General features: G+C 37.2%; 1 protein-coding gene across 1 annotated transcript in view; it reads right to left on the minus strand.

Annotated features, from left to right (window-relative positions):
- Positions 1-22,885, minus strand: part of LOC145996545 (proteasome adapter and scaffold protein ECM29) — a 102,217-nt gene that overhangs the window by 67,288 nt on the left and 12,044 nt on the right. Inside the window, exons 4-10 of the mRNA XM_083133049.1 lie at positions 15,021-15,139; positions 13,558-13,707; positions 11,677-11,824; positions 10,019-10,158; positions 6,374-6,569; positions 4,477-4,562; positions 1,672-1,744 (exon numbers count right to left, since the gene is read on the minus strand). Coding sequence (XP_082989175.1) covers positions 1,672-1,744; positions 4,477-4,562; positions 6,374-6,569; positions 10,019-10,158; positions 11,677-11,824; positions 13,558-13,707; positions 15,021-15,139 — 912 coding nt within the window. The remainder of the gene's footprint in view (positions 1-1,671; positions 1,745-4,476; positions 4,563-6,373; positions 6,570-10,018; positions 10,159-11,676; positions 11,825-13,557; positions 13,708-15,020; positions 15,140-22,885) is intronic.

Consider the following 22,885-nt stretch of genomic DNA (forward strand, 5'->3'; position numbering starts at 1 on the left):
ACCTCTTTAATTAACATAAGTAACCAGATAGTGCAAAAAGTTTTTGCTTTGAAAATGGCATTTACTATACTTTACCCACAACAAAAAGTGTATGAATTATACCTTAAAATTCACATAAATAGTACTAACAAAGTACCGGTACTAGAATTTTGCACTAATCGCCAGACAATTCATGGATACGTTGAATCAGTAAAATTAACTGATAGAGACTGATATGCTTATATCAGATGATGCTGATCAAGTACTGATTAATTTGTCCCATTTCTAATTTGTAACATCCAAATTATGAAAAAAATATGAGCATTTGTCAGCATAAGTTAGAAGTAAATACTTATTTTAAAAAAAAATTATATCACTACAATTCAGCAAATTATGCAAAAGTGTGTTAACAAAAATGTAATCTTGCATCTCTACATAAGTGATGATGAGAATGAAATAGTAAAATAGTCAACAGAAACAAAAGTAATTAAATGTTCATGCTTTGTCCAAAATTCAATGAAAACTGTTCAGTCCTGGCAGTTGGTAGACCAAGATGTAAATGATCATTGTACAATTTATAATAATAATCATAATAATGATGATGGCAATTTTTTTGTGTTAACGATGCCTTTCTGTATTTTTTCGAATGATTGCAAGAATGTGGATGAATGATAATGATTACTGGAAGAACAAATGTAATACAATACCTATGCGCTGGCAAACTCAAACTTGAAATCTTCAAGGACGAGACCGGATGTTCATGGCGAAGGCAGTCTAGTCAGTAAGTCATCTGACTGCCACGTGGGAGACCCAGGTTCGATTCCCGGGGTAGGTGACATAAGGTCAGAATTTTTCAAGCCTTGTGCCCACATAAAGCAGCTCTGCGGCTCACCCAGCTTCAAATCAATGGGCATGGGCAACCCTGGGGGGTAAAAGAGGCCAGAGCATGCTGTTGATCACATTACCTTCAAAATGGCTGAGATCGAGAATGTGCTATATGCAGGGGGAACTATATCTTACCAAGACTGGATGTTCAGCATCGAGAGAATTCTGGAAAACGCAAAGCTATACAAGTAAGAAATTATATAGAAGGTGGTGCAAAAGTCATCACCTGATTTTCTTAGCCTATAGCTTGGGTTATAAATTAAACACACTAGGTGATTTTGTGTTAAACTTTTATTGATACTTGTAAGTTTTATGTCCTCAATTTTTAAAGACAACATCCAATAAATGATTACCATTCGAATTGATGCCAATTTCAGCTCTTTTTATTGCATTGGTGGTGTTTGAAAGAATCTGCGGGAAAGTGTTTTCAATTTCATGCTGAATATTTTCCTTTAGTTGCTGTAACGTCTCTGGCTTATTCACATAAACCAATGACTTCAAATATCTCCAAAGAAAAAATCTGGAGCGGTCAAATTGGGGGACCTGGACGGACATGGCAAATCACCAAAACGGGATATTACTCTTCCCCGAAAAGAACTAATGTTTCGCAGGCTGTATGTGGGGTATACTTATTCATTTTCGCACACAATAAATTTCGTGAGTATGTTCTATTTAACTGACAAAACACTACTGATATAAACAACAAGATGTGAAAATAAAGGTCAGTTCAAATAGGATGATGACTTTTGGGCCACCTGTTACATGTAACATCTTTAAAATGTCTAAGTACTGTGGTGTTTTATTTACCTCTTCAGCTATCAGCTTCAGGAGACCAGATAACAGAACTCCAGCAACTGGTGCAAGTCGAGCCTGGTTAGCCCTATGTGAAAGAAAGAAATCCTGTTTCACCTCACAGTTGTGTTAAAATATAATACAAGACAATAAAACTCAGATTAAGATACAGTACAATTCAAAAAGTATGTATTACTGGATGACATTTGCATTCTGCACCGAGAATAAAATCTATTTTCAGGTTATCTTATACTGATACAGCTAAAGTATTAATATCAAATTTATAGATAGTATTCGAACAATTGAATACAAAAATTGAAAATATTTCGTGAACTAGAATTGCCCTATAAATTTAGAAAGATAATAACAAAATGTCAGGATTTTACACTAAAGTACATGCTATTTATAGAAATATAAAATTGGTAAGTTATCAGTAATTTTACTGTTTTCCTCTATTGGGACTGTAAGGATTGAATGTACAACACAGGAAAATATAAAATCCTGAAATGTCAAATCAGGGTTCATCTGTATGTATACTAAAGATGCAGAGAAAAACATGAACTACAGACAAATCTTGCAAAACAAAATTCACAACTATAAAAATAGAACTTCCTTCTATAGAAAATAAATTAACATGTAAGAAAAACAATGCATTTCTTACATATTAATTTATGTACCAATTGCATGACAAGTTTCTTTAAATGAGCTCTGATTAGATCCGAGCCGATGTATTAGTATTGTGGGATCGGTATCTGAAAGTATCTACTGGATTTTATTGCAGACACCGGTCGTTATTTTTCCAGTTTTTTGATCTTTCACAGGATGCACAAAAATGCTAATGCTATATTTATTAAAAATATTGTATGTTAGTGTAACTCAAACATAAAAGAGATTATAATTTTATATTATTTTACAATACATTTCACATGTATTTTGTTTCTTGACGTTGTCTATTGCTGTACAAGCTTAATGACAATGAAATATTATTATTATCAATAATATTAATCAGTAAGAGTGTTATTATTAATTGTTATAATGTTTGGTTTTAAAAAGAACTAGTACGAGGGTCACTATTTATATTTTGAGCCTTGGCATCACTGATTGAAGTTAGGCGCGATTTGACGTTTGCACGGAATCGTCTGGCATTATTGACCATAACGTATTTCAAATGTTTTGTCAATAGCTTCATTTGTGTTGTTTATGTTGCCTTGGAGATTGCGCGACAACAATAAAATGGAATTAACTTGTGAACATTTTCGTGCGATGTTTTTTTACGATTTTCGACGTGGATTATCAAGACAAGAGTGCATCGATCAACTTACTTCCACATTTGGCGATGAAGCCCCATCCTTTGCCACTGTGAAACGCTGGTATAACGAATTTAATCGTGGCCGTCATTCGCTCACCGACGAGATTCGCAAAGGTCGTCCAAAATCAGTTGTTGTTCAAGAAAACATTGATGCTGTGCAAAACCTAATACTGCAAGATCGTCATGTGACATACTGTGAGATTGAGGCAACCATAGGCATTAGTTCCACCAGCATATATAAAATATTACATGATCATTTAGCTGTGAGAAAGGTATGTTCTCGTTGGATCCCACACAATTTGACAAAAACTCAAAAAGACGCTCGCGTCAATTGGTGCAAACAAATGCTCAATAAATACAATCGTGGTGCTTTAAAAGACGTATATAAGATTGTAACAGGTGACGAATCATGAATATATGCATATGAGCCGGAACGTAAACAGCAGTCGACTGAATGGGTGTTTCAAGATGAACCCAATCCAACAAAAGTTGTTCGCGCTCGAAGCACATCGAAACAAATGGTCGCCTTTTTTTTCGGGAAAACTGGTCATGTGGCAACTGTGCCTTTAGAGGAACGTAAAACGGTCAACTCTGAATGGCACACAACAATTTGTTTGCCAGAGGTCTTCGGTCAAATACGGAAAACAAACAAACGCCGTAGGATCATTCTTCATCAAGACAATGCCAGCTGTCACACATCTCGTCTAAGAACCGACTTTATGAACAGTCAAAAAATCGAATTGATGGGTCATCCACCATACAGTCCTGATTTGTCACCCAATGACTTCTTCTTGTTCCCGAATGTCAAGAATAAATTGCGTGAACAAAGATTTTCGTCGGCGGAAGGCGCCGTTGATGCGTTCAAAAACCATATTATGGAGGTGTCTCAAGAAGATTGGAAAAACTGCTTTGACAAATGGTTCGAACGAATGCAAAAGTGTATTGACCATAAAGGAGAATACTTCGAAAAACAATAAAGCAGTTTTCAATGCCAAATTCCTGTTTTTTCATTGTTAGGCTCAAAATATAAATAGTGACCCTCGTATCAAATAATAATGTCACATTTACAATATGCAGAAAGTATTCAAATAATAACGTAATGTTCTATTTAACATCAAACATTTTAGTAACTTATGATGTAGTATACACAGACACACAATGGAAAACCTGGGCTGGCTTGTTTCTACTTGAGCCTGCACTCACTCACACACAATCTCTCTCCCTCCCTCCCTGCTGTTTTTATTTTTATTCCTCTCCTTCTCTTCTCTCTCATACAATTTTAACATCAATCGTAGTTTACGAGTTAGAAATTGTAATGAAGAAAAATCAGATTTCAACACTGGTTCAGGACAATTTACCTCTGAACTTTCAATCATTATCCTATAAAATTGTCACCAGTGCTATCCTATAACCTAGACCAGACACTATACTAACTACAGAATGGTCCACAAAAAAGGTAACTGAAATACTTTTACTTTATTGGGGCCACCCTATATTATGAACACACTTACCCGGAGATGATATGAGATGCAAATTGTAAGGCCATTGTCTTCAGTCTAGCATTAGTATTGGACCCATAAAGACAATCAAACACAACCTGAAACATGAAAAATCATCTTAACAAAATATGCATGTTAAATTTGAAAAAAAAAGTTTGCGTTAGGGCGTTTTCAGACTGAAGCGACAAGAAACAAACATCATGTGTTGCTTGGAAGGGAGTCTTCATAAATAAATTCCTCTTTCATAATGAAGTGAAAGATTGGTCTACTGGTGCCATGTTACTTGTCTCATTAGTCTGCAAGCTTCCCTAAGTCTGTTTTATGCTCAGACAGGCTAATTGGGACTGGACCTACACTTTAAAGTAAGATCCGAACCACTGTGCAGTGTGCCTCCACCAAGTACTGAATCTAGGACACTTTAATTTCAAGGCAACTGATTTACCACCATGCCACTGGGAAGTCTTAGGTTCAATTTGCAGATGTAGTATTTGAATAAATTACACAAACGTTGTTTGGAGCAACTGACCCACAAATTGACGAAACTAAGCTTTATACCCTTAGATATTGATTGATTTTTATATTATAAGCATATCAGCACATACCCATATTGCCCATCACACAAAACATAGGACAGGGCCTTAAGAATAAAATAAAAGATGTCTATTAAGTTTCTTCACTCAATATTTAAAACTTATTCATAAGTAGGGACGTGTTTTGTTTTTCCCTAAATTTCGATGTTATTTTTTACAGGAATTCGGTGTTATTTTTTGCGGTTTAGGGCAAAATTCGGTGAGATTTATGTAAAATCGATGTTATTTTTCCATACATTTTTACTGTTCCTTCTATGTTTAAGATTTCCACATTCTTTTAATTCTGGAAAATTGAAAGAAGTTTTAGTTTTAATACAAAAAAAATTGTGGCTTACCTTCGTGAGAAATGACCAAATTTCCTCCATTTGGAAAACTATTTAATCTCATCAGCCACAAAATATGAAATGTTTATTGAATGATAATATCCAAATTTTTTAACACAATCATACACATCACATTTCCCTAAAAATGCAAAACATCCCTCTGCGACCTTAAAATACAGTTTTATGTACACACATACACTAGCCCCCCCCCCCCCCCCTCGCCCCGAAACATAACAGATGCTTCTTCCTGAAAATTTTCCCCTTCCTACAAAATTTCCCTTCTGGCAAGATCTCTCCCCCCCCCACCCAAGTGAATTCTACTTCAGGACGAGGTTGAACACTGTAAGTCATGTCTGTGCCAAACTGCAATAATTGAAGCGTAACAATATCTCTTGAATCGAACTCCAACTATCACCAGCTAAACTACAAATGAGAGATCTAATAGCACTTCATGTAGTTTTTTTTTTTAACAGAAGAAGCGTTTATCCCCAGTTTATATTGCATATTTCACGGCATTTTTCACGTTAAAGTGTAAAACTTGGTGTTATTATGAAAAATGGCATAATTTGCGTTATTTCGTTGTTCCGGAACACCGAAAATTTGCCTCCTTTACCTACACAAATACATATTCCTCAACTTTTCGGTGTTATCGTTAAAAAAGAAAACTTCACGTCCCTATTCATAACTTATAAAGACCCAAAACTATACTGTTTCCGAGGATAAATCTCCTTACCTATTAAAAGCTGAGGCTGTAGAGAGGCACTCGGCACACAGAAAGATAAACACAGCCCTACAAAGGTTTATATACTGGTCACTGTTAGCCTGCAAGCAGCTGTTACCAGAGTGTACTACGGGGAAGTGAGGTTAACTTTTGTGTGCCTTCCCAGAACGTCACCCCTTACACACCTACCCTTAGGTGTGCATGGGGCTCTTAATAGATTTGACAATGTTACAGACTTAAAACCAGTATAAATGTGAAGAACTGTAATAGGATACCTGAATACATGCAGGGAACTGAAGGGCAACTCCTCGAGCTTTGCAAAGATAGGGCAGGATTTTGAGTCTTATCCTGGTGCTAGCAGGTGAACGACGCAACTCTGGTTTAACCTGCGGTCTGTCTTTGAGGACCTGCGTTCCAATAAACAAGGAGAAGAGACGAGACGTAAGAGCCGCACTACTCCAGTCAAGACCACTAAAATAGAAATAAAATATCTCTTAGGGGTGAAGGAATATAAAAATATTTGAAAATAATATATGACCAATCAAGGATTAGGCCACACACAATGCCCACAGACCCAACCTAAGTGCAAGGGCCATTAGGTTAATATCAGAAAAGGCTTGCGAGAGCTATTTCCCAAAAGCTTATACTTTCCCCCAATTAGCATCATGAGTAATGCTTACAACCATTTGCTACACCCATGGGATGGATAAAAATGCTTTATTTATTAAAAGTAACAATTTTCAGGTAAACAGTAGCCATCTTGAATACAAAAAACCATGTGCTCCAAATCATATATTTGCTAAATCTCTTATCTTTTATTAAATATAAAAGATAACATTTGTACATAGGTAAAATAATGTCTAATTTATGAAAAGTAAACTCATTTTTAATTATCTGGCATAAATAAGCCAGAAAATGTGAAAAAACACCTTTGTTTACATTTTTCAACCACCTGATAACTCTGCCATCTGGTGGAAGGAATTGGAACCTGCACAGACAAGGAAAAGCCACATGTGACCTCAGCTAGCCAATGAGAGGCTTCCAGGGCTGGGACGAGGCAGTCAGGTGTTCTATTATGTTTTAAGCTTGGCGTTCAAGCTCACTTGTTTTTGTTAGCTGCCTGAGCAGGTCTGGTTTTGTGTTGCTGACCAAAACCAGTGTGTTAATGGCCGCATGGGCCGTGAACAATGGACTTACACTGGAAATAGGCATCCAAGGCCAATATAAATTAAATATGAACCTGAGTAGGTGTAACCACACACGATATGGTAGCCAAGACCTCTTTTAAGGTTCTGCATGCAATTTTCGACAATGTGCCGAAATCTGTGTCCCATACCCAAAGTGAGAAATCCAGACCAAATGGTTGGCAAGGAGTCATAAGAACATCCATGAAGAATCCATGAAAATCCATGGTTATATCCAGCAATCCTTCCATGAAAAGCCTGGAAAGTGCATCCATCACTCCCCAAAGTCGTTATTACCTCAAAGAAGCCGGAATTATCAATTATTTTGTCTTGTGTGTCCCATAAATTGCCAGGTGTCGGGATGTGGCTTGTAGTTGTGAAAAAGTGTGGGCCCCCAGGTATGAAGCGTATTTTGTGCAATTGGCTGATCTGTAAATACCAAGTCTTTTGTATATTCATTTTTGTGTTCTTTGTGTAACAGTGAAGATGTCCATGTTTGGTGGTGGCCATATTGAATAAATGTGTCGTTTAAATGTGATCGAAATGATATCATTGACATGAACCGTAAGTCTACAAAAGCCTCCTCTACCTACCATTTTTAGATTTTAGGCTAAAGTTCGTCTGTTGGTGTTAACAGGTCTCTCCAGGGATACCTGTTATTGTCCACGTAACACCACACGTAGCACAGGCAGCGTAAAGCGTTGCTCTTTTTGATTAAGTGTTGTCGTCGTCGTTTTTTTATTCTTGGTTGATTTAGTATACTCCACCAAACCCTCCCTATAACAGTCTCGCTGAACCTCTAAGAGCACTACAGTAATATTCATTCTAGTAATTAAACTCTTATAAATACTAAAGTACCAAAATTATTTGAATAAAATAATGATAGTGCACTCAATGCTACCATTCAGAATTTTCAATTCATTTTGGATACAAGGTAGAGATCACATATGTGCCATAAATATAAAGAAAACACCTTTCTAACGTTAGATACCTCCAGGGTCTCCAAAAATGCATAATTTTACTTAATTTTTGCACAAATATTGTGTGGTAAAAGTGATTTTTTATAATTAAATGACACGTATTTTAACATTCTGATTTTCTCTTTGTAATTCAAATATTTTCCAAGCAAAACTATGGTAGACATTGCTATGGAATACTTACATTATTCCTTACAAATCGTCATGCGAGTACGAAAGTTAAGTATTGCCAAAAATGCAGTTTTCGGTTCTATTTGGAGTCTCCATCTCTTCTTAGTGGTGTAGAGTCAAGTCACGTTTCTCAAATTTACAGATATTTATTTTTCAAGTGCGACATATTCCTAAGAATACATTATTTTACAGGAGAGCTTGATAAATTGGAGTTATCATGCTGTGGTTCTCACATGATGAAATATTCTCAACAACTTCAAAGTGATATAATGTTCAAGCACTGGTACTGGTATATGTTGGAAGGTAAGGGTATTATCATCAGTAAGAGTATTGCAAAAATACGGTACTACTTCAGCCTGACATAATGGCGATATATTGGTATCAGAAAGAATCAGCTGGATTTTACTTGCTGATACCAGTTCAAACTTTTCTAGCATTTTGGTATTCAGACAGGGTCCACAAATATACTGCATGACAATTTCATGAAGCCTGGAAATTATGCAGACTTGAAAATTTCCACTAATTTTGCACTAATATTATGTGAAACACTGCATTTTGTGATTACCTAACAGAAACTTTAATATCATTATGTAATTCTTGAATATTTTGAAGAAAAACTATGGTAAGTTGATGCTTATAATTTCAGTGGAAAACTCATCCACTAATATTAATCAATATTTTGAGTAGAAGAGGAGGTATATAGAAGAGGACAAATGGGTGGTGGACTATATCAAAACATTCAAAGATTAATATGGAACAGGGAAATATGTATCTATGAAATGCAGAAATGCAAGAAGGTAATACATAACACATACTATGTGCCAATAATTATGTACGGAGCACAGACTTGGACAATGACAGAGACAAAAGAAAGATGCAGGCAGTGGAGATGAAATTTTTAAGGAGTATATTGGGGAAAACTAGAAGGGATAGAATAAGGAATGAGGAGATCCGACACAGACAGTGGGGGTGGTGAAGTTTCAGGGCAGGATAGATCAGGCACAGCTGAGATGGTTTGGATGCATGAAGATGATGGATGAAGAAAGGCTGGCAATAAGAGCTTACAATGAACAACGAGTGGGAATAAGGCCAAGGGAAGAGACCAAGATGTCGGTGGAAAGAGCAGATGGCGGAGAGTGTTAGGAGAAGAGGACAAGATTGGAACACCATGGAAAGAGAGGAGTGGTGGAAGACCAGGATAAAATTGAGGCTTGCTTGACTTCTGTGCCGACCCAGCAAGAGGCAGGAAACGGTGAAGGATGATGATGATTTTGAACAAATTTTATTGTTACAATTATCAAGCATCAGGATCAGTATTGTTTCAAAATGGTATGGGCTCAGCCTTATGTAATGACCAAAATTAAATTTAACAATGGTGAAAAAGTTCTATTTAAAAGTGTGCAGAACCACCAGAGACTATCAAGGCATAGAAAACTTGTGCAATTTGTCTTTTACCTCCTCAAATATTTTTTGGCACTACGTAACGTAATCATCAGTGACAAATCATGATAACAATATGTGTATTTTTTCATCAAAATACTTTGACACAATACCATCAAATTGCAGGAGGACATAATGTGCTACAAACCCAGTGATCTTCTTCAGCTCCAAGTCAGCAGCATTTGCCACATTGAACCTTGTGTCGGCCGCTGCAACAACCAAATGCGGGAGAATATCACATTCTGCTATGACACCAGATGACAGGAACTTGACAATCCCTAGCTTGGTCTGCAACAGATGAAAAATGTAATGTTTAAGCCTTTCAATGTGGAGAAAGTATTTCTACATTTTTCCCTATTGTGTACAAATTGTGGATACATTTTTGAGTGACAACACAGAAACGTGTTTGTACATCATTTGTCATCTGCTTTGCTGCAAACGTTTGACATTTCAGTTCATAACTGGCCCGCGTAATGGCGGCATAAGTGCAGTATCTTTGTTTTTTGCTCAGCATGTCTTTGAGGGGGGATGGTGTGTTGTGCATTTGACCAATTGGCACAACGGCCAAAATATGGTTGTTAATTTTTGCTTTTTCTGCCAGTATTGAAATTGTTTTAACTTTGCAGCAATGATTATACCTTAGCATGAATGAATATGAATGTTATTTTGTTGACATTAATATCAGTCATCATTTAATATTTAGAAAAATTATGAATGAAACAACATTTTTTTTTGATTTATGAACACTTGAAGGTCATTTCATGCCGTATCCATAAGCTACATTGTAAACTATAGTATTTTGTATTCCTACACAAAAGTGAAGATACATGCTAACAGAGTAAGTAATATTCAGAAAAGGATCAACAAATGGTAATTTGACTAAAATTTCCATTTCTGAGTGAGTATACATGTCAAAAGGATTAAATACTGCAAGTCTCATACCTAGAGGCACATATTTTTGGTAATTAAAAAAGCAAAATTTCGGTACAAAAACAGAGTCGATTTCGGGTTCAAAAGCGGTAAATAAAATGAAATTTCGGTGTTATAGCGGTGAATAATAACATGAAAAGTGCTATATAAAATGACATTTTGGTTTTAAAATTGTGAATATAATCCTAAGTTCGATTTAAAAACTGCACTTATTACACAAAATAAACTTATCCCTTCTAATAGCACATTTATGAAGTTAACAGAGTATTAAGTTTATTCCTGTGTAAAGGGGTTTATTTTTGCTTCCCAAATATTTACAGCAGAATTAATCAATTTTCTGTGAATTGCATAACTCACAGGATACTTCAGACTTCAGAAAGTGTCGCGTCGGTATATAAACGGTAAATTTCGTGTTTAAGAGTTCATTTCGCATTTTGCAGTTCATTTCACATTATTTCGTGACAAAAGATGGTCACAAAATGCATCTCAGACCTTTTAAAAACATGAAAAATTAACACTACAATGTGTTTTGTCACATTTCGTTTTTTCGTCAAAAACGAAATATGCATGCCCCTACTCATACCCTAAATCAATATGAAAATATTTAACAGTAGCATTTCCAAACCTGGAATCTGGTGTTCAAGGCAACTCATCAATCATCACTTACGACTTCATTTTTTTAGTGAAGATGAAATGTTTTTATTATGATCAAAACTCAGAACCCAGATTACTGATATATGGCACAATACTACATGCAAAACTTTTAAGAGTAATAGAACTAGTGTAATACATGTATCAAGAAGGTGCTAGAAGGGTGGTGAAATCAAGAGTTCGTTAAAACATTGATATAAATTGGTGAGAGAAGACCACATTTACCTGTTCTAGATCTTCAGCCTTTAAGGGGGTCTCCCCCATAACTCGTTTGAATGAATATTCACTCATTCCTGGAGGAACAGTACTGGTCACCTGCTGTCCATCTTGCTGGGATGGCTGTCTTGTCGGCTGAGCAGGAAGAGGTGTGGCACTAAAGGTGAAAAAAAAAATTAATGAGGTAATGAGTATAAGCCCATTGCACTGCAACGTAAAATGATTATTCGGTCCAATGTCTGATGTAAGAAACCACTGTACCACTATTGGCAGGGCCAATACCAATCAGTAATGAAAATTATTGGTTGTAATTTAATCGCTGATATCAACCAATATTTTTACAGAGTTTGGATATCTTGCAGGGTTTGTAAAATGCAGTGGATAATCTTCATGCCGTACTTTTTAAAAAAGTAAATGTTTAAATATGCAACTTCTTGCCCTGCAGTCATCTTGAAACACACATTTATTAATGAGGTCCATAAAGCTTTCAGGTTCTTCAAAGGACCACTTCAAATTTTATATCGTATCGCTAGAATATCAGTAATCGGTACTATATCAGTACCAGCCAAAATGTCATATTGGCCCATCCTTACAAATTATAAATTATGGAAATTATACAAATGTGCAATTTCTTTTAATTTTGTGAATACATGACACGTATTTTAATATTCTGATATGAAACCATAAATATTTAACCCCTTAAGTGTGGAATTTGTTTTTTGCTGGAAAATGTAGGTTTTTTCGTCAAATTCAGTATACGTCCTCCGCATTGTGCTGCTGTAGTGCGAAAGGTGTATCAATACGCTTTATGTTTGTTTCAACTATATTCGATTTACTGTGGCGCATATAGTCACACAGACATTTGGTGAGATAGTTCTAGCTGTAGTAGAAACAAAAAATAGTAGCAAGAGAGGAAAAATACAAAAAAGAAGAAGATGGAAAGAAAGAAGGGAAAAAATAGTTTTGTCATCTCCTTTTTCTTCTCTTGCTACTAGTTTTTTGTTTCTACTACAGCTAGAACTATCTCACCAAATGTCTGTGTGACTATATGCGCCACTGTAAATCGAATATAGTTGAAACAAACATAAAGCGTACATATACGCCTTCCACACTACAGCAGCACAATGTGGAGGGCGTATATATACGCCATCCACACTTAAGGGATTTGGTAAAATATCAATGGAATAGTTACATGTTAAAATATAGAAATACTTTGAACTACTTTTTTGAGCTGTTACAATGTTTATGTATGTATTGGTAAGAGTAATATTGTACAGCTGTGGAAAGAAATACTTCCCCCATAAGACTACTGATTTTAAGGCTCTATATGGTGGAAGTATTTCTTTATATGACTGTATATTCAGAGTGGTATACACCTACGACACAAGCATTCTTTGGAAGAGTATAAACAGAATATCTGAGTTCCAATTTATTAATTTGGGGTTTTCCACCTATGTAGATAGGACTTAACACAATCAACTATATTGCAAAGATATATATATATATAAAATCAAAGATCAAAGAAGGAGAAAGGAAACACTCACCGGACAGTGGAAAAATTCACAGATTTATGGTTGCCAGTGCCTAAACATTTTGCATTAGAAAATAAATTGTATGTTTCAAAATGCATTCAAAATCCAGTAACAAAAGACAGAATCATGGAGGTAAGGCATAAGCTATTTACAAATACACTGGAATAGAAATTTATCGTAAGAAAATATGGTCAGTGTCGACTAATAAAAACTATCTGTCAATTATTCAGTTTCAAGCTCCATTAGAAAAAATGCTTTTTCATGACAATTTCCGAAACAGTCCACGTATCTGACTAGATTTCAAAATACATGTAAAAAGAGCACAGTTCTACAAGAAAAGAACACCTCATCTCCTTACCCATATGGCAACAGAAGCATATCTAACATAAACTCAGATAGCTGTTTCGCAACATGCTGCTTCTCATTCAATCCAAACAGCACCAATCTTTTCTGTGGATCTGCTGGTACGGCAACATGGCCTAGTGCTGGCATTATGAGCAGTAGTAAACTGTAAAGATTAAAAATATATATATATATTACATTAAAAATAAAGTGGAAATCCCATAATACATGGCTTTTATGTAAGAATGTGATTTGAACAAGTGTTCTCAGGTTACCAGCCATGTTAAATTGGCATTAGCTTCCCTTAGGAAGCAAACGTCACCAGGAAAGCTACAATTCTTATTTAACAACGTGACTGTTTTTACTTCCAAACCACAAACAGAAAAACCATAGTAATATAATTAAGCCTTGTTTCCATATTAAAAACACTAAAGTTGCTGACCAAGGCAGTTTACTAAGATTTAAAAACACTTTACATGTAACGTTTCTACCCTCTATGAAGGTCTTCCTCAGATGAAGAACTAAACTAAAATGATGAAATACACACACAGAAAGTATATATACACATAGCAGGGTGACTAGCCACACAGTAATTATCTAGTCACCCTGCAATGTGTATATATACTTTCTGTTTGTGTATTTCATCATTTTAGTTTAGTTCTAGACTAGCAAAAATTTTCGATAAATATCTCTAAAATATTTTGGGTAATAATTTATTTAATAATTTTTTTTATCAAAACAGAGTACTTTCCAGTGGTTCATTTCCAAGGTTACCCCAGAAACATCCACCACCTCGTTTTATCCATTTAAGCTTTTTACCAATGTTGAGAAATGTTTATTTTAATGTTTTGAACTTCATAGCCAACATGAAGAAGACCTTGGAGAACTCCTCTTAAATACTTTTTTTTTAAAACATTTTTCTTTCTGTGAAACAGTGGTAATGCGAACATTCAAGAAATTGCAAAATATAGTATTTATAATTGTCTTATTTTACAATGCATTTCTTCCACTCCTCGTTCATGACAATGAAGATGAAAATAATGAATGGATGGTCGCAAAGGTAGACCCATACCAAGGCAGCAACTCTAACCCTGCGTAAATTGATTACTGAAGTAGCCAATCCAAAACCTGCATAGTAAAGTGGACTGTGCACACTGCATGTGTGGAGGTAGGACCCCACACATTATTCAATTACAGCTATTTGTGGAGGTGATGTGATCAGCACCTTGCTCCAGTCACCTTCCCCATCCACAGGTATCCATTTGAAGCAGTCAATGAAATTTGATATTTACAATTTTGCCCTCTGAAAAACCAAGATGAGATGTGTGCACAGTTTTACCTTGTCTCCCATTTAAAATTTCTACCAAAGAATGTGCACCTTACAATTTTTTAATATATTTTACATTTCGTGGATATTTTATTAACTTATAAAGTTTACTTAAAAACATGAATATGATTATTAATAGTATCCAAACGTACTTGTCCTGATGAGATTGTGGCTTTCCCTCCAAGGCATTCAATAAACTGGGCACTAGCTCTGCCTGTTTTGTTAAAGGCATCCGTGGATATCCCATTTTGATGTAGATGATTGTAAAATTCTGTAATGAAAATTGCAATTTTGTGCTTAATCATTAACCTTCATAATACTGTACACACAAGGAAGAGTCGAATGTAAACCTTGAGGTGTGAACTTTTATTTATATTATTTATAGAACAACCTTAAGGCTGCCAAACTGACAAAGTGAGCTTCAAAACTTTTTTTATTTTTTTTTATTTTTTTTTAGCACCTCCTCCATACACTTAAATCAGTGAAGAGCAGCAGTTTCTTGCCCTTCGGAAGACTAAAACTTGTATCATTCTCCAGCAAATAAAAATTCAATATCTCTACACATGTTAATCACACCACAAGTTTACGAAAGGAGGAAAAAGTTTGACAATGGCCTGAGTTCGCAGGCAGATGAGTGGAAAAACTGCAGTGACTCACAATTGCCTGCACATGCATCCCAAAGATTCTTCTTCTTGAGGTATAAAGGCACTAAAACTTGAAAATATAAGTGTAGACCAGTAATGAGTCTATGCTAAACTTGTGCAACCCTACATGCAGAAATCTACTAGATAAAAACAAAAATACAGGGTGTCTCGAAAGTAATAGCGCAAACTGACACAGGTGAAAGTATACGATAATAGAAGCAAAAAAAGTCTCAGTACACATGGGTCTGCAAACGAGCCATTTTCGAGATAATCGTGAATGTGTGATTACAAGCTGCCACTGACTTCATTGCTTGTAAATGTTGTCCTAGTTGGTAAAATGCTAATAATGTGTGTGAATGTGTGGTTACAACCCATCATTGATTGTATTTTGTAAACACCGAGTGCTTTACTCCTTGCGCGGTCTGAGGTTTGCTCTTTGTTTACAAAACAGAACATTTCAGAGAGGTGGCGTTGCAATCAAACAGAACATTTCCGAGAGGTTGATACGTTCTATTAAAGGTCTGTCGAATTACCTCAGGCGTCGTATTATTTTACTATTAATATTAACTTAATAATACTCAGCGGTGAACGATGAGACTCGGTGAAGTACACAGACTCCTCTCAGGTACAGGGATAGTGTTAGGCAGAGACAATATTCACAGCACAGAGAAATAAAACCACATTACTGCCGTATATATAAATTGAAAAGTTTTATTTTTATTTAATGCAATTATAATGCAACTATACTTGAGACGAAGGCGAGGATTTCGCTTTGTCGATGAATTGACTCAATTAAAACGCATAAAACTCAATGCGTGGCTATCGGCAAGCCTATGATTGCATAGACCTAGCTTGCGCCCTTAACTACCACACCAAGAGATATGCAATGATAACTGAGCCAATATTTACTCTTTAACCTTTTATTTCTAGATTAATCTTTAGGCTAACTTTATTATTTGATGTGGAATGGTTGCAGTATTGTGCATATCATCAATGCATGGCTATCGGCGTACCTATGTTCACATAGGCCTAGCTTGCGCCCCGAACTACCATACCAGGATGTATGCACAACACCGAGGAGTTCTTTTTAAGTTTAAAAGCTTCGTCGATCCGTGGCGAAAGTGTGTTGATTCTTACGCGACATCCTCGCTTTTATACTATTTTCGAGAACACAGATTAAAGTACAGATGAATCACTCACTATCTACAAAAGGATACTATCAACAAGACTGACATCTATACATCTTTAGAAATACAAATTCGTATAGAGCACTCTTGCAAACAAAGATACATTAAATTACTCATAACAGAGCATAAAATACAATAAACATTAAACAAAAGATATATATTACAAACAAGGTGCATTATTACCTTTAATAACAAAGAAATTACGCTATCTTTTACAAAAATAAATACATTAGTGACATATCTTCTACTGATGACGTCACATAACAATGTGGATCATATCATCTGCCCCTTCCTTTCGGAAACTAAGTTTCAGGAAGGAAGTTATCTACCTGGAGGAAACTTAGTTTTAAATTACAAATTCTTTCTTTTTATCCTCCGAAAAACGCACCAGTTTTACGTTATCCAAGTTAACCTTACCATATAATTCTTTAGTCCTTGGAATTAGCAATGTCACAACATTATTTTCCACTTTGTCCACTAGATAAGGTCCTATCCACAACATAAATAACTTTTGAATGGTCCTATCTAATGAGGAGCTTAAGGAATGGTTTTTAACCATCACGAAGTCTCCAACTGTCACTGTCTTGGCGTTTCCCTTCTGTTTTAAATCCTTCGACAGCTTCTTCTTCTCCCTGACTTGGGCTAAGAATAATTTGGACTTCCAATCCGGTTGGGCTTCTTCCCGTTCGGGCCAATTGAAATGGGTTAAGATCTCTCTGGGTATGGGATGGTTGAAGAATAGTTCAGCAGGTGAATATCCAGTAGTCTCAGAAACGGAATAATGAATCAGCAAAACGACTGCAGGCGTATGTTACCATCAGGCTTACCAACAATTAAGGTGCTCATACAAGATGAATATCAAGGCACAGTAACATCTCATTGTCTCCACTTTTTCAGTTCTTCCTTCAGGAGCTTTCTTTAGGCTATAGGTATGGGATATGGAGATCGATACACAGGTTCTGTGGTGGTGAGTTCAATCTCACACTGGAAGTTTTTAATAGTACCTGGTCTCTCGGAAAATACATCTCTATGCTTCAATAAGACTTCTTTCAATTGGTTTTTACCCCTTTCGCATAAAATCTCATTCGCATTGACCTTCTGCAGAATGTCGTCAGGACTAGCCGTCCACTGATCGACATGGGAATCTTCACGGACCTTTCTTACATACGTCCCTTTCGAAGATCCATCATTTACGAGGTCCTGCTCTACCGGAACTCCGTCTACGGTGAGGGATAACTTCTCGCGCTGTAGGTCAATTCCTGCTTCATATTTCCTGAGGAATGGGTAGCCCAAAATAAAGTCAGCTTCGAGACCCTTCAAGACAAACATGTCCTCCAATAAATTTCTTCCAGCAATCTCCAGATATACTCGTCTACATCCCACAACTCTAGTTTTGTTTCTCCCAGTGAAATCAGTCAGCCTTACATCTGGACAAGTTTGTAACTGCAATGACGGCAGCTTCTCTTTAATCTTCTTCCAAATGGCGTAGCTCATGAGATTACATTCGCTGCCAGTGTCCAGAACACAAATAAAATCGACGCCTGTTACAGTTGCTTTAATTAACGGAGCCCTGGGTAGTTTTTCCTTTCCAACTGCCTGTTTTAGTGCTCTCTCTAAACTTTGTTCTCCTTCATTGAGAGTCAGCACAACAAAAAGATGATTATCTTCACTATCTATAACGCTGTCATCGGTTCCCAGAGAAGTCCAAGATTTTAGCCCAAGCGTGATCGGGAACGAAGAATTCACGTTGGGCGACTGGCTAAATCCGACTGCATACCACTCGGATTAGCACTAGTCGATGGTGCCCAACAAAAGTCTCTTGTCATGTCGACGCTTTGACGTTGCTCGTTCGTCAAACGTGAAGCAGAAGGTTCAAACGGAGGCGCCGTCGCTCTGAAATTACTGGGTTCAGAGGCGTTACGTGAAGAGTCACGGGAATGGTCTTCTGGATCAGATCTGGAACGACGTGGCCCACGTGCGTAGTTGTTCCTGCCATCCCTTCTCGGAGGATTACATCGTCTGTTGTAATTGGAATATCCATTCCTCTGGTTCTGCATAACTTGTCTGACTCTGGGTTGTTGGTTTCCAATTCTATTTTGTCTGGGAGCATTTCCCTGGCCTGCACCTTCCCTATTCCACACAGGTTTCCAACTGTCCTGCTCTTCAAGCACCTCGAATCTTTTCAAAAAATCAGCAAGCTGTCGTACAGTTCGAGGAGAATTAGCCAAACTCAGACTGCGGGCTCTATATGGAAGCTGAGAGATAATTAAGTTCACTATCTCTGGTTCTACATAACGGGCAGACAGATTGCGGTAGGCTGAGTAAATGGACCATGCGTATTCTTCCATACTCATACCAAACTGCTTTGAATATCGACGAGATCTCACTGCTGTCAGCTGCCTTTCTTTGGCCTCTTCTGAAGCATATTGTTTGCGAAAACGACGGCAGAAATCAGAATAGGACTTGAACTCTAACTGGTTTGCTCGAAACCAATGCTCAGCCTGGCCTTTGAATAACCGAGGAATAATTTCCAATCGATATTCGTATGGAACTTGCATTAAATCAAAGTTGATATTGAGTTCTTTTAAATACTGTTCAGCATTCTGGGCTTCCAGGTCTCCCTTGAACTTGGACAAGGAATTAAGGTCTGCCATCCTTGGGGTTCCTGTCGTCGTTGATCGCTGAGTTCGCGGTGGTGACTCATCTGACCCGCTTCTCACATTTCCATGCCTTCGTGTTCGCTTTCTGATATTCGCTTGATCCTGAGAGTCCGAGCTGGTGCTGGAAGAGGAGGAACTGCGATCTTTCTTCCTTGCTAGACGTTTCCTCTTTGCCCCTTCTTCAAAACGACGATGCCGTGCCCTGGGAGATTCACGCTCTCTGTAACCTCTATCATCGCCCGAGAGACTAAAGGTAGGTGGAACTGCAGAGGCCACTTCATTAGCTCTTGAATCAGCAGTAACTCGTGGGCGACATACTTGCTTGTCTTTTCTAGTTCTCTCTCCACCTGTTCTGTCCATTGCTTCATTTAGTTCAATGTTAATGGTTGGCAACACTGCACTCTCAGCAACCGCAGACGGGTGACCAGCTGTTCGAGATCCAGTTTCTGTTTCCGTTTGCCGGGAAACGTGCATAGTCTCTAACTGATTCGTAAGTTGTTCTACCTGAGTCTTTATTTCCTCAACATCCTTGCTTCTTTGAGACACAACGACGGAAATCTGACTAATATTTTCTTGGACCTCAGCCCGGAACTGTATTTTGTCAGTCTCGGCCTCGGCCAATATCTGTTCCATCGTCAGCTGTTTTTCAATAATCTTATTGCACTCCTCAGTAAATCTCGAATTAATATCCCCTACATCGATGCGAACACTTTCCGTGGCTTTATTAACATCGGCTGCCAAGCTACGCCGGAACTCATCAAAGTCCATCTCTCTAGCCTGCCGAATTTCTTCAGAGAATCGGGCCCTAGTATTCTCGTTCTCAGACTTTAGTTGTTGTATTTCACAGGCCATCTCGCCTATTTCAGCTCTTAAAGCTTTCATAGATTCATCGTGCTGCTTACCGATATCATCCTTTAATAGCGCACATTGTCTACAGATATCAGCTTTCAGTGCTTCAGACTGTTTGCTAATATCAGCCTTCAAGTTATTAATGGAATCAGCTTGCTGTTTAATGTCAGCCTGCAATGTTTCAGACTGTTTGCTAATATCAGCTTTCAAGTTATTAATGGAATCAGCTTGCTGTTTAATGTCAGCCTGCAATGTTTCAGACTGTTTGCTAATATCAGCTTGTAATGTTTCCATACTTTCAACTTGCTGCTTGCTAATTCCTTCGATCATGGCTTTTAAAGCTTCAAACATATTTAATGGATCAAAGGTAATAGTTGTAGACAATGATTCACATTCTTTACAAACGAAATCGGTAGCTTCGTGGCTTTCAGATCGAACATCTAAGCCACAACATTCATAATGTAGAAACTTTGTACATTTCTTGCACACAAATTCCTTTCCAACTGCCTGTTTTAGTGCTCTCTCTAAACTTTGTTCTCCTTCATTGAGAGTCAGCACAACAAAAAGATGATTATCTTCACTATCTATAACGCTGTCATCGGTTCCCAGAGAAGTCCAAGATTTTAGCCCAAGCGTGATCGGGAACGAAGAATTCACGTTGGGCGACTGGCTAAATCCGACTGCATACCACTCGGATTAGCACTAGTCGATGGTGCCCAACAAAAGTCTCTTGTCATGTCGACGCTTTGACGTTGCTCGTTCGTCAAACGTGAAGCAGAAGGTTCAAACGGAGGCGCCGTCGCTCTGAAATTACTGGGTTCAGAGGCGTTACGTGAAGAGTCACGGGAATGGTCTTCTGGATCAGATCTGGAACGACGTGGCCCACGTGCGTAGTTGTTCCTGCCATCCCTTCTCGGAGGATTACGTCGTCTGTTGTAATTGGAATATCCATTCCTCTGGTTCTGCATAACTTGTCTGACTCTGGGTTGTTGGTTTCCAATTCTATTTTGTCTGGGAGCATTTCCCTGGCCTGCACCTTCCCTATTCCACACAGGTTTCCAACTGTCCTGCTCTTCAAGCACCTCGAATCTTTTCAAAAAATCAGCAAGCTGTCGTACAGTTCGAGGAGAATTAGCCAAACTCAGACTGCGGGCTCTATATGGATATCAGCTTTCAGTGCTTCAGACTGTTTGCTAATATCAGCCTTCAAGTTATTAATGGAATCAGCTTGCTGTTTAATGTCAGCCTGCAATGTTTCAGACTGTTTGCTAATATCAGCTTTCAAGTTATTAATGGAATCAGCTTGCTGTTTAATGTCAGCCTGCAATGTTTCAGACTGTTTGCTAATATCAGCTTGTAATGTTTCCATACTTTCAACTTGCTGCTTGCTAATTCCTTCGATCATGGCTTTTAAAGCTTCAAACATATTTAATGGATCAAAGGTAATAGTTGTAGACAATGATTCACATTCTTTACAAACGAAATCGGTAGCTTCGTGGCTTTCAGATCGAACATCTAAGCCACAACATTCATAATGTAGAAACTTTGTACATTTCTTGCACACAAATGTGGTTTTATCTTTATCAACGTTCCGACAACAATCGGGAACATTAAGCTCTGAACTAGAAGCAAGATTTTTATTTGCGCTACGCAAATGTTTTCTTTCCATTTCAACGAAGTAGTTCTGTGCTTTTCTACAAATATAAAACTTTAGTGCTCTTGCACAATGAATTTCAACTTTAAACAATTGTCTTGCCCTTGTACACTACAGAATCGAGCCAACACGTTGAGCTGCCATTTGATACGTTCTATTAATGGTCTGTCGAATTACCTCAGGCGTCGTATTATTTTACTATTAATATTAACTTAATAATACTCAGCGGTGAACGATGAGACTCGGTGAAGTACACAGACTCCTCTCAGGTACAGGGATAGTGTTAGGCAGAGACAATATTCACAGCACAGAGAAATAAAACCACATTACTGCCGTATATATAAACTGAAAAGTTTTATTTTTATTTAATGCAATTATAATGCAACTATACTTGAGACGAAGGCGAGGATTTCGCTTTGTCGATGAATTGACTCAATTAAAACGCATAAAACTCAATGCGTGGCTATCGGCAAGCCTATGATTGCATAGACCTAGCTTGCGCCCCGAACTACCACACCAAGAGATATGCAATGATAACTGAGCCAATATTTACTCTTTAACCTTTTATTTCTAGATTAATCTTTAGGCTAACTTTATTATTTGATGTGGAATGGTTGCAGTATTGTGCATATCATCAATGCATGGCTATCGGCGTACCTATGTTCACATAGGCCTAGCTTGCGCCCCGAACTACCATACCAGGATGTATGCACAACACCGAGGAGTTCTTTTTAAGTTTAAAAGCTTCGTCGATCCGTGGCGAAAGTGTGTTGATTCTTACGCGACATCCTCGCTTTTATACTATTTTCGAGAACACAGATTAAAGTACAGATGAATCACTCACTATCTACAAAAGGATACTATCAACAAGACTGACATCTATACATCTTTAGAAATACAAATTCGTATAGAGCACTCTTGCAAACAAAGATACATTAAATTACTCATAACAGAGCATAAAATACAATAAACATTAAACAAAAGATATATATTACAAACAAGGTGCATTATTACCTTTAATAA

Source organism: Lepisma saccharinum, chromosome 1 (genome assembly GCF_977018435.1).
Source record: "Lepisma saccharinum chromosome 1, izLepSacc3.1, whole genome shotgun sequence".
Lineage (NCBI taxonomy): Eukaryota > Metazoa > Arthropoda > Insecta > Zygentoma > Lepismatidae > Lepisma > Lepisma saccharinum.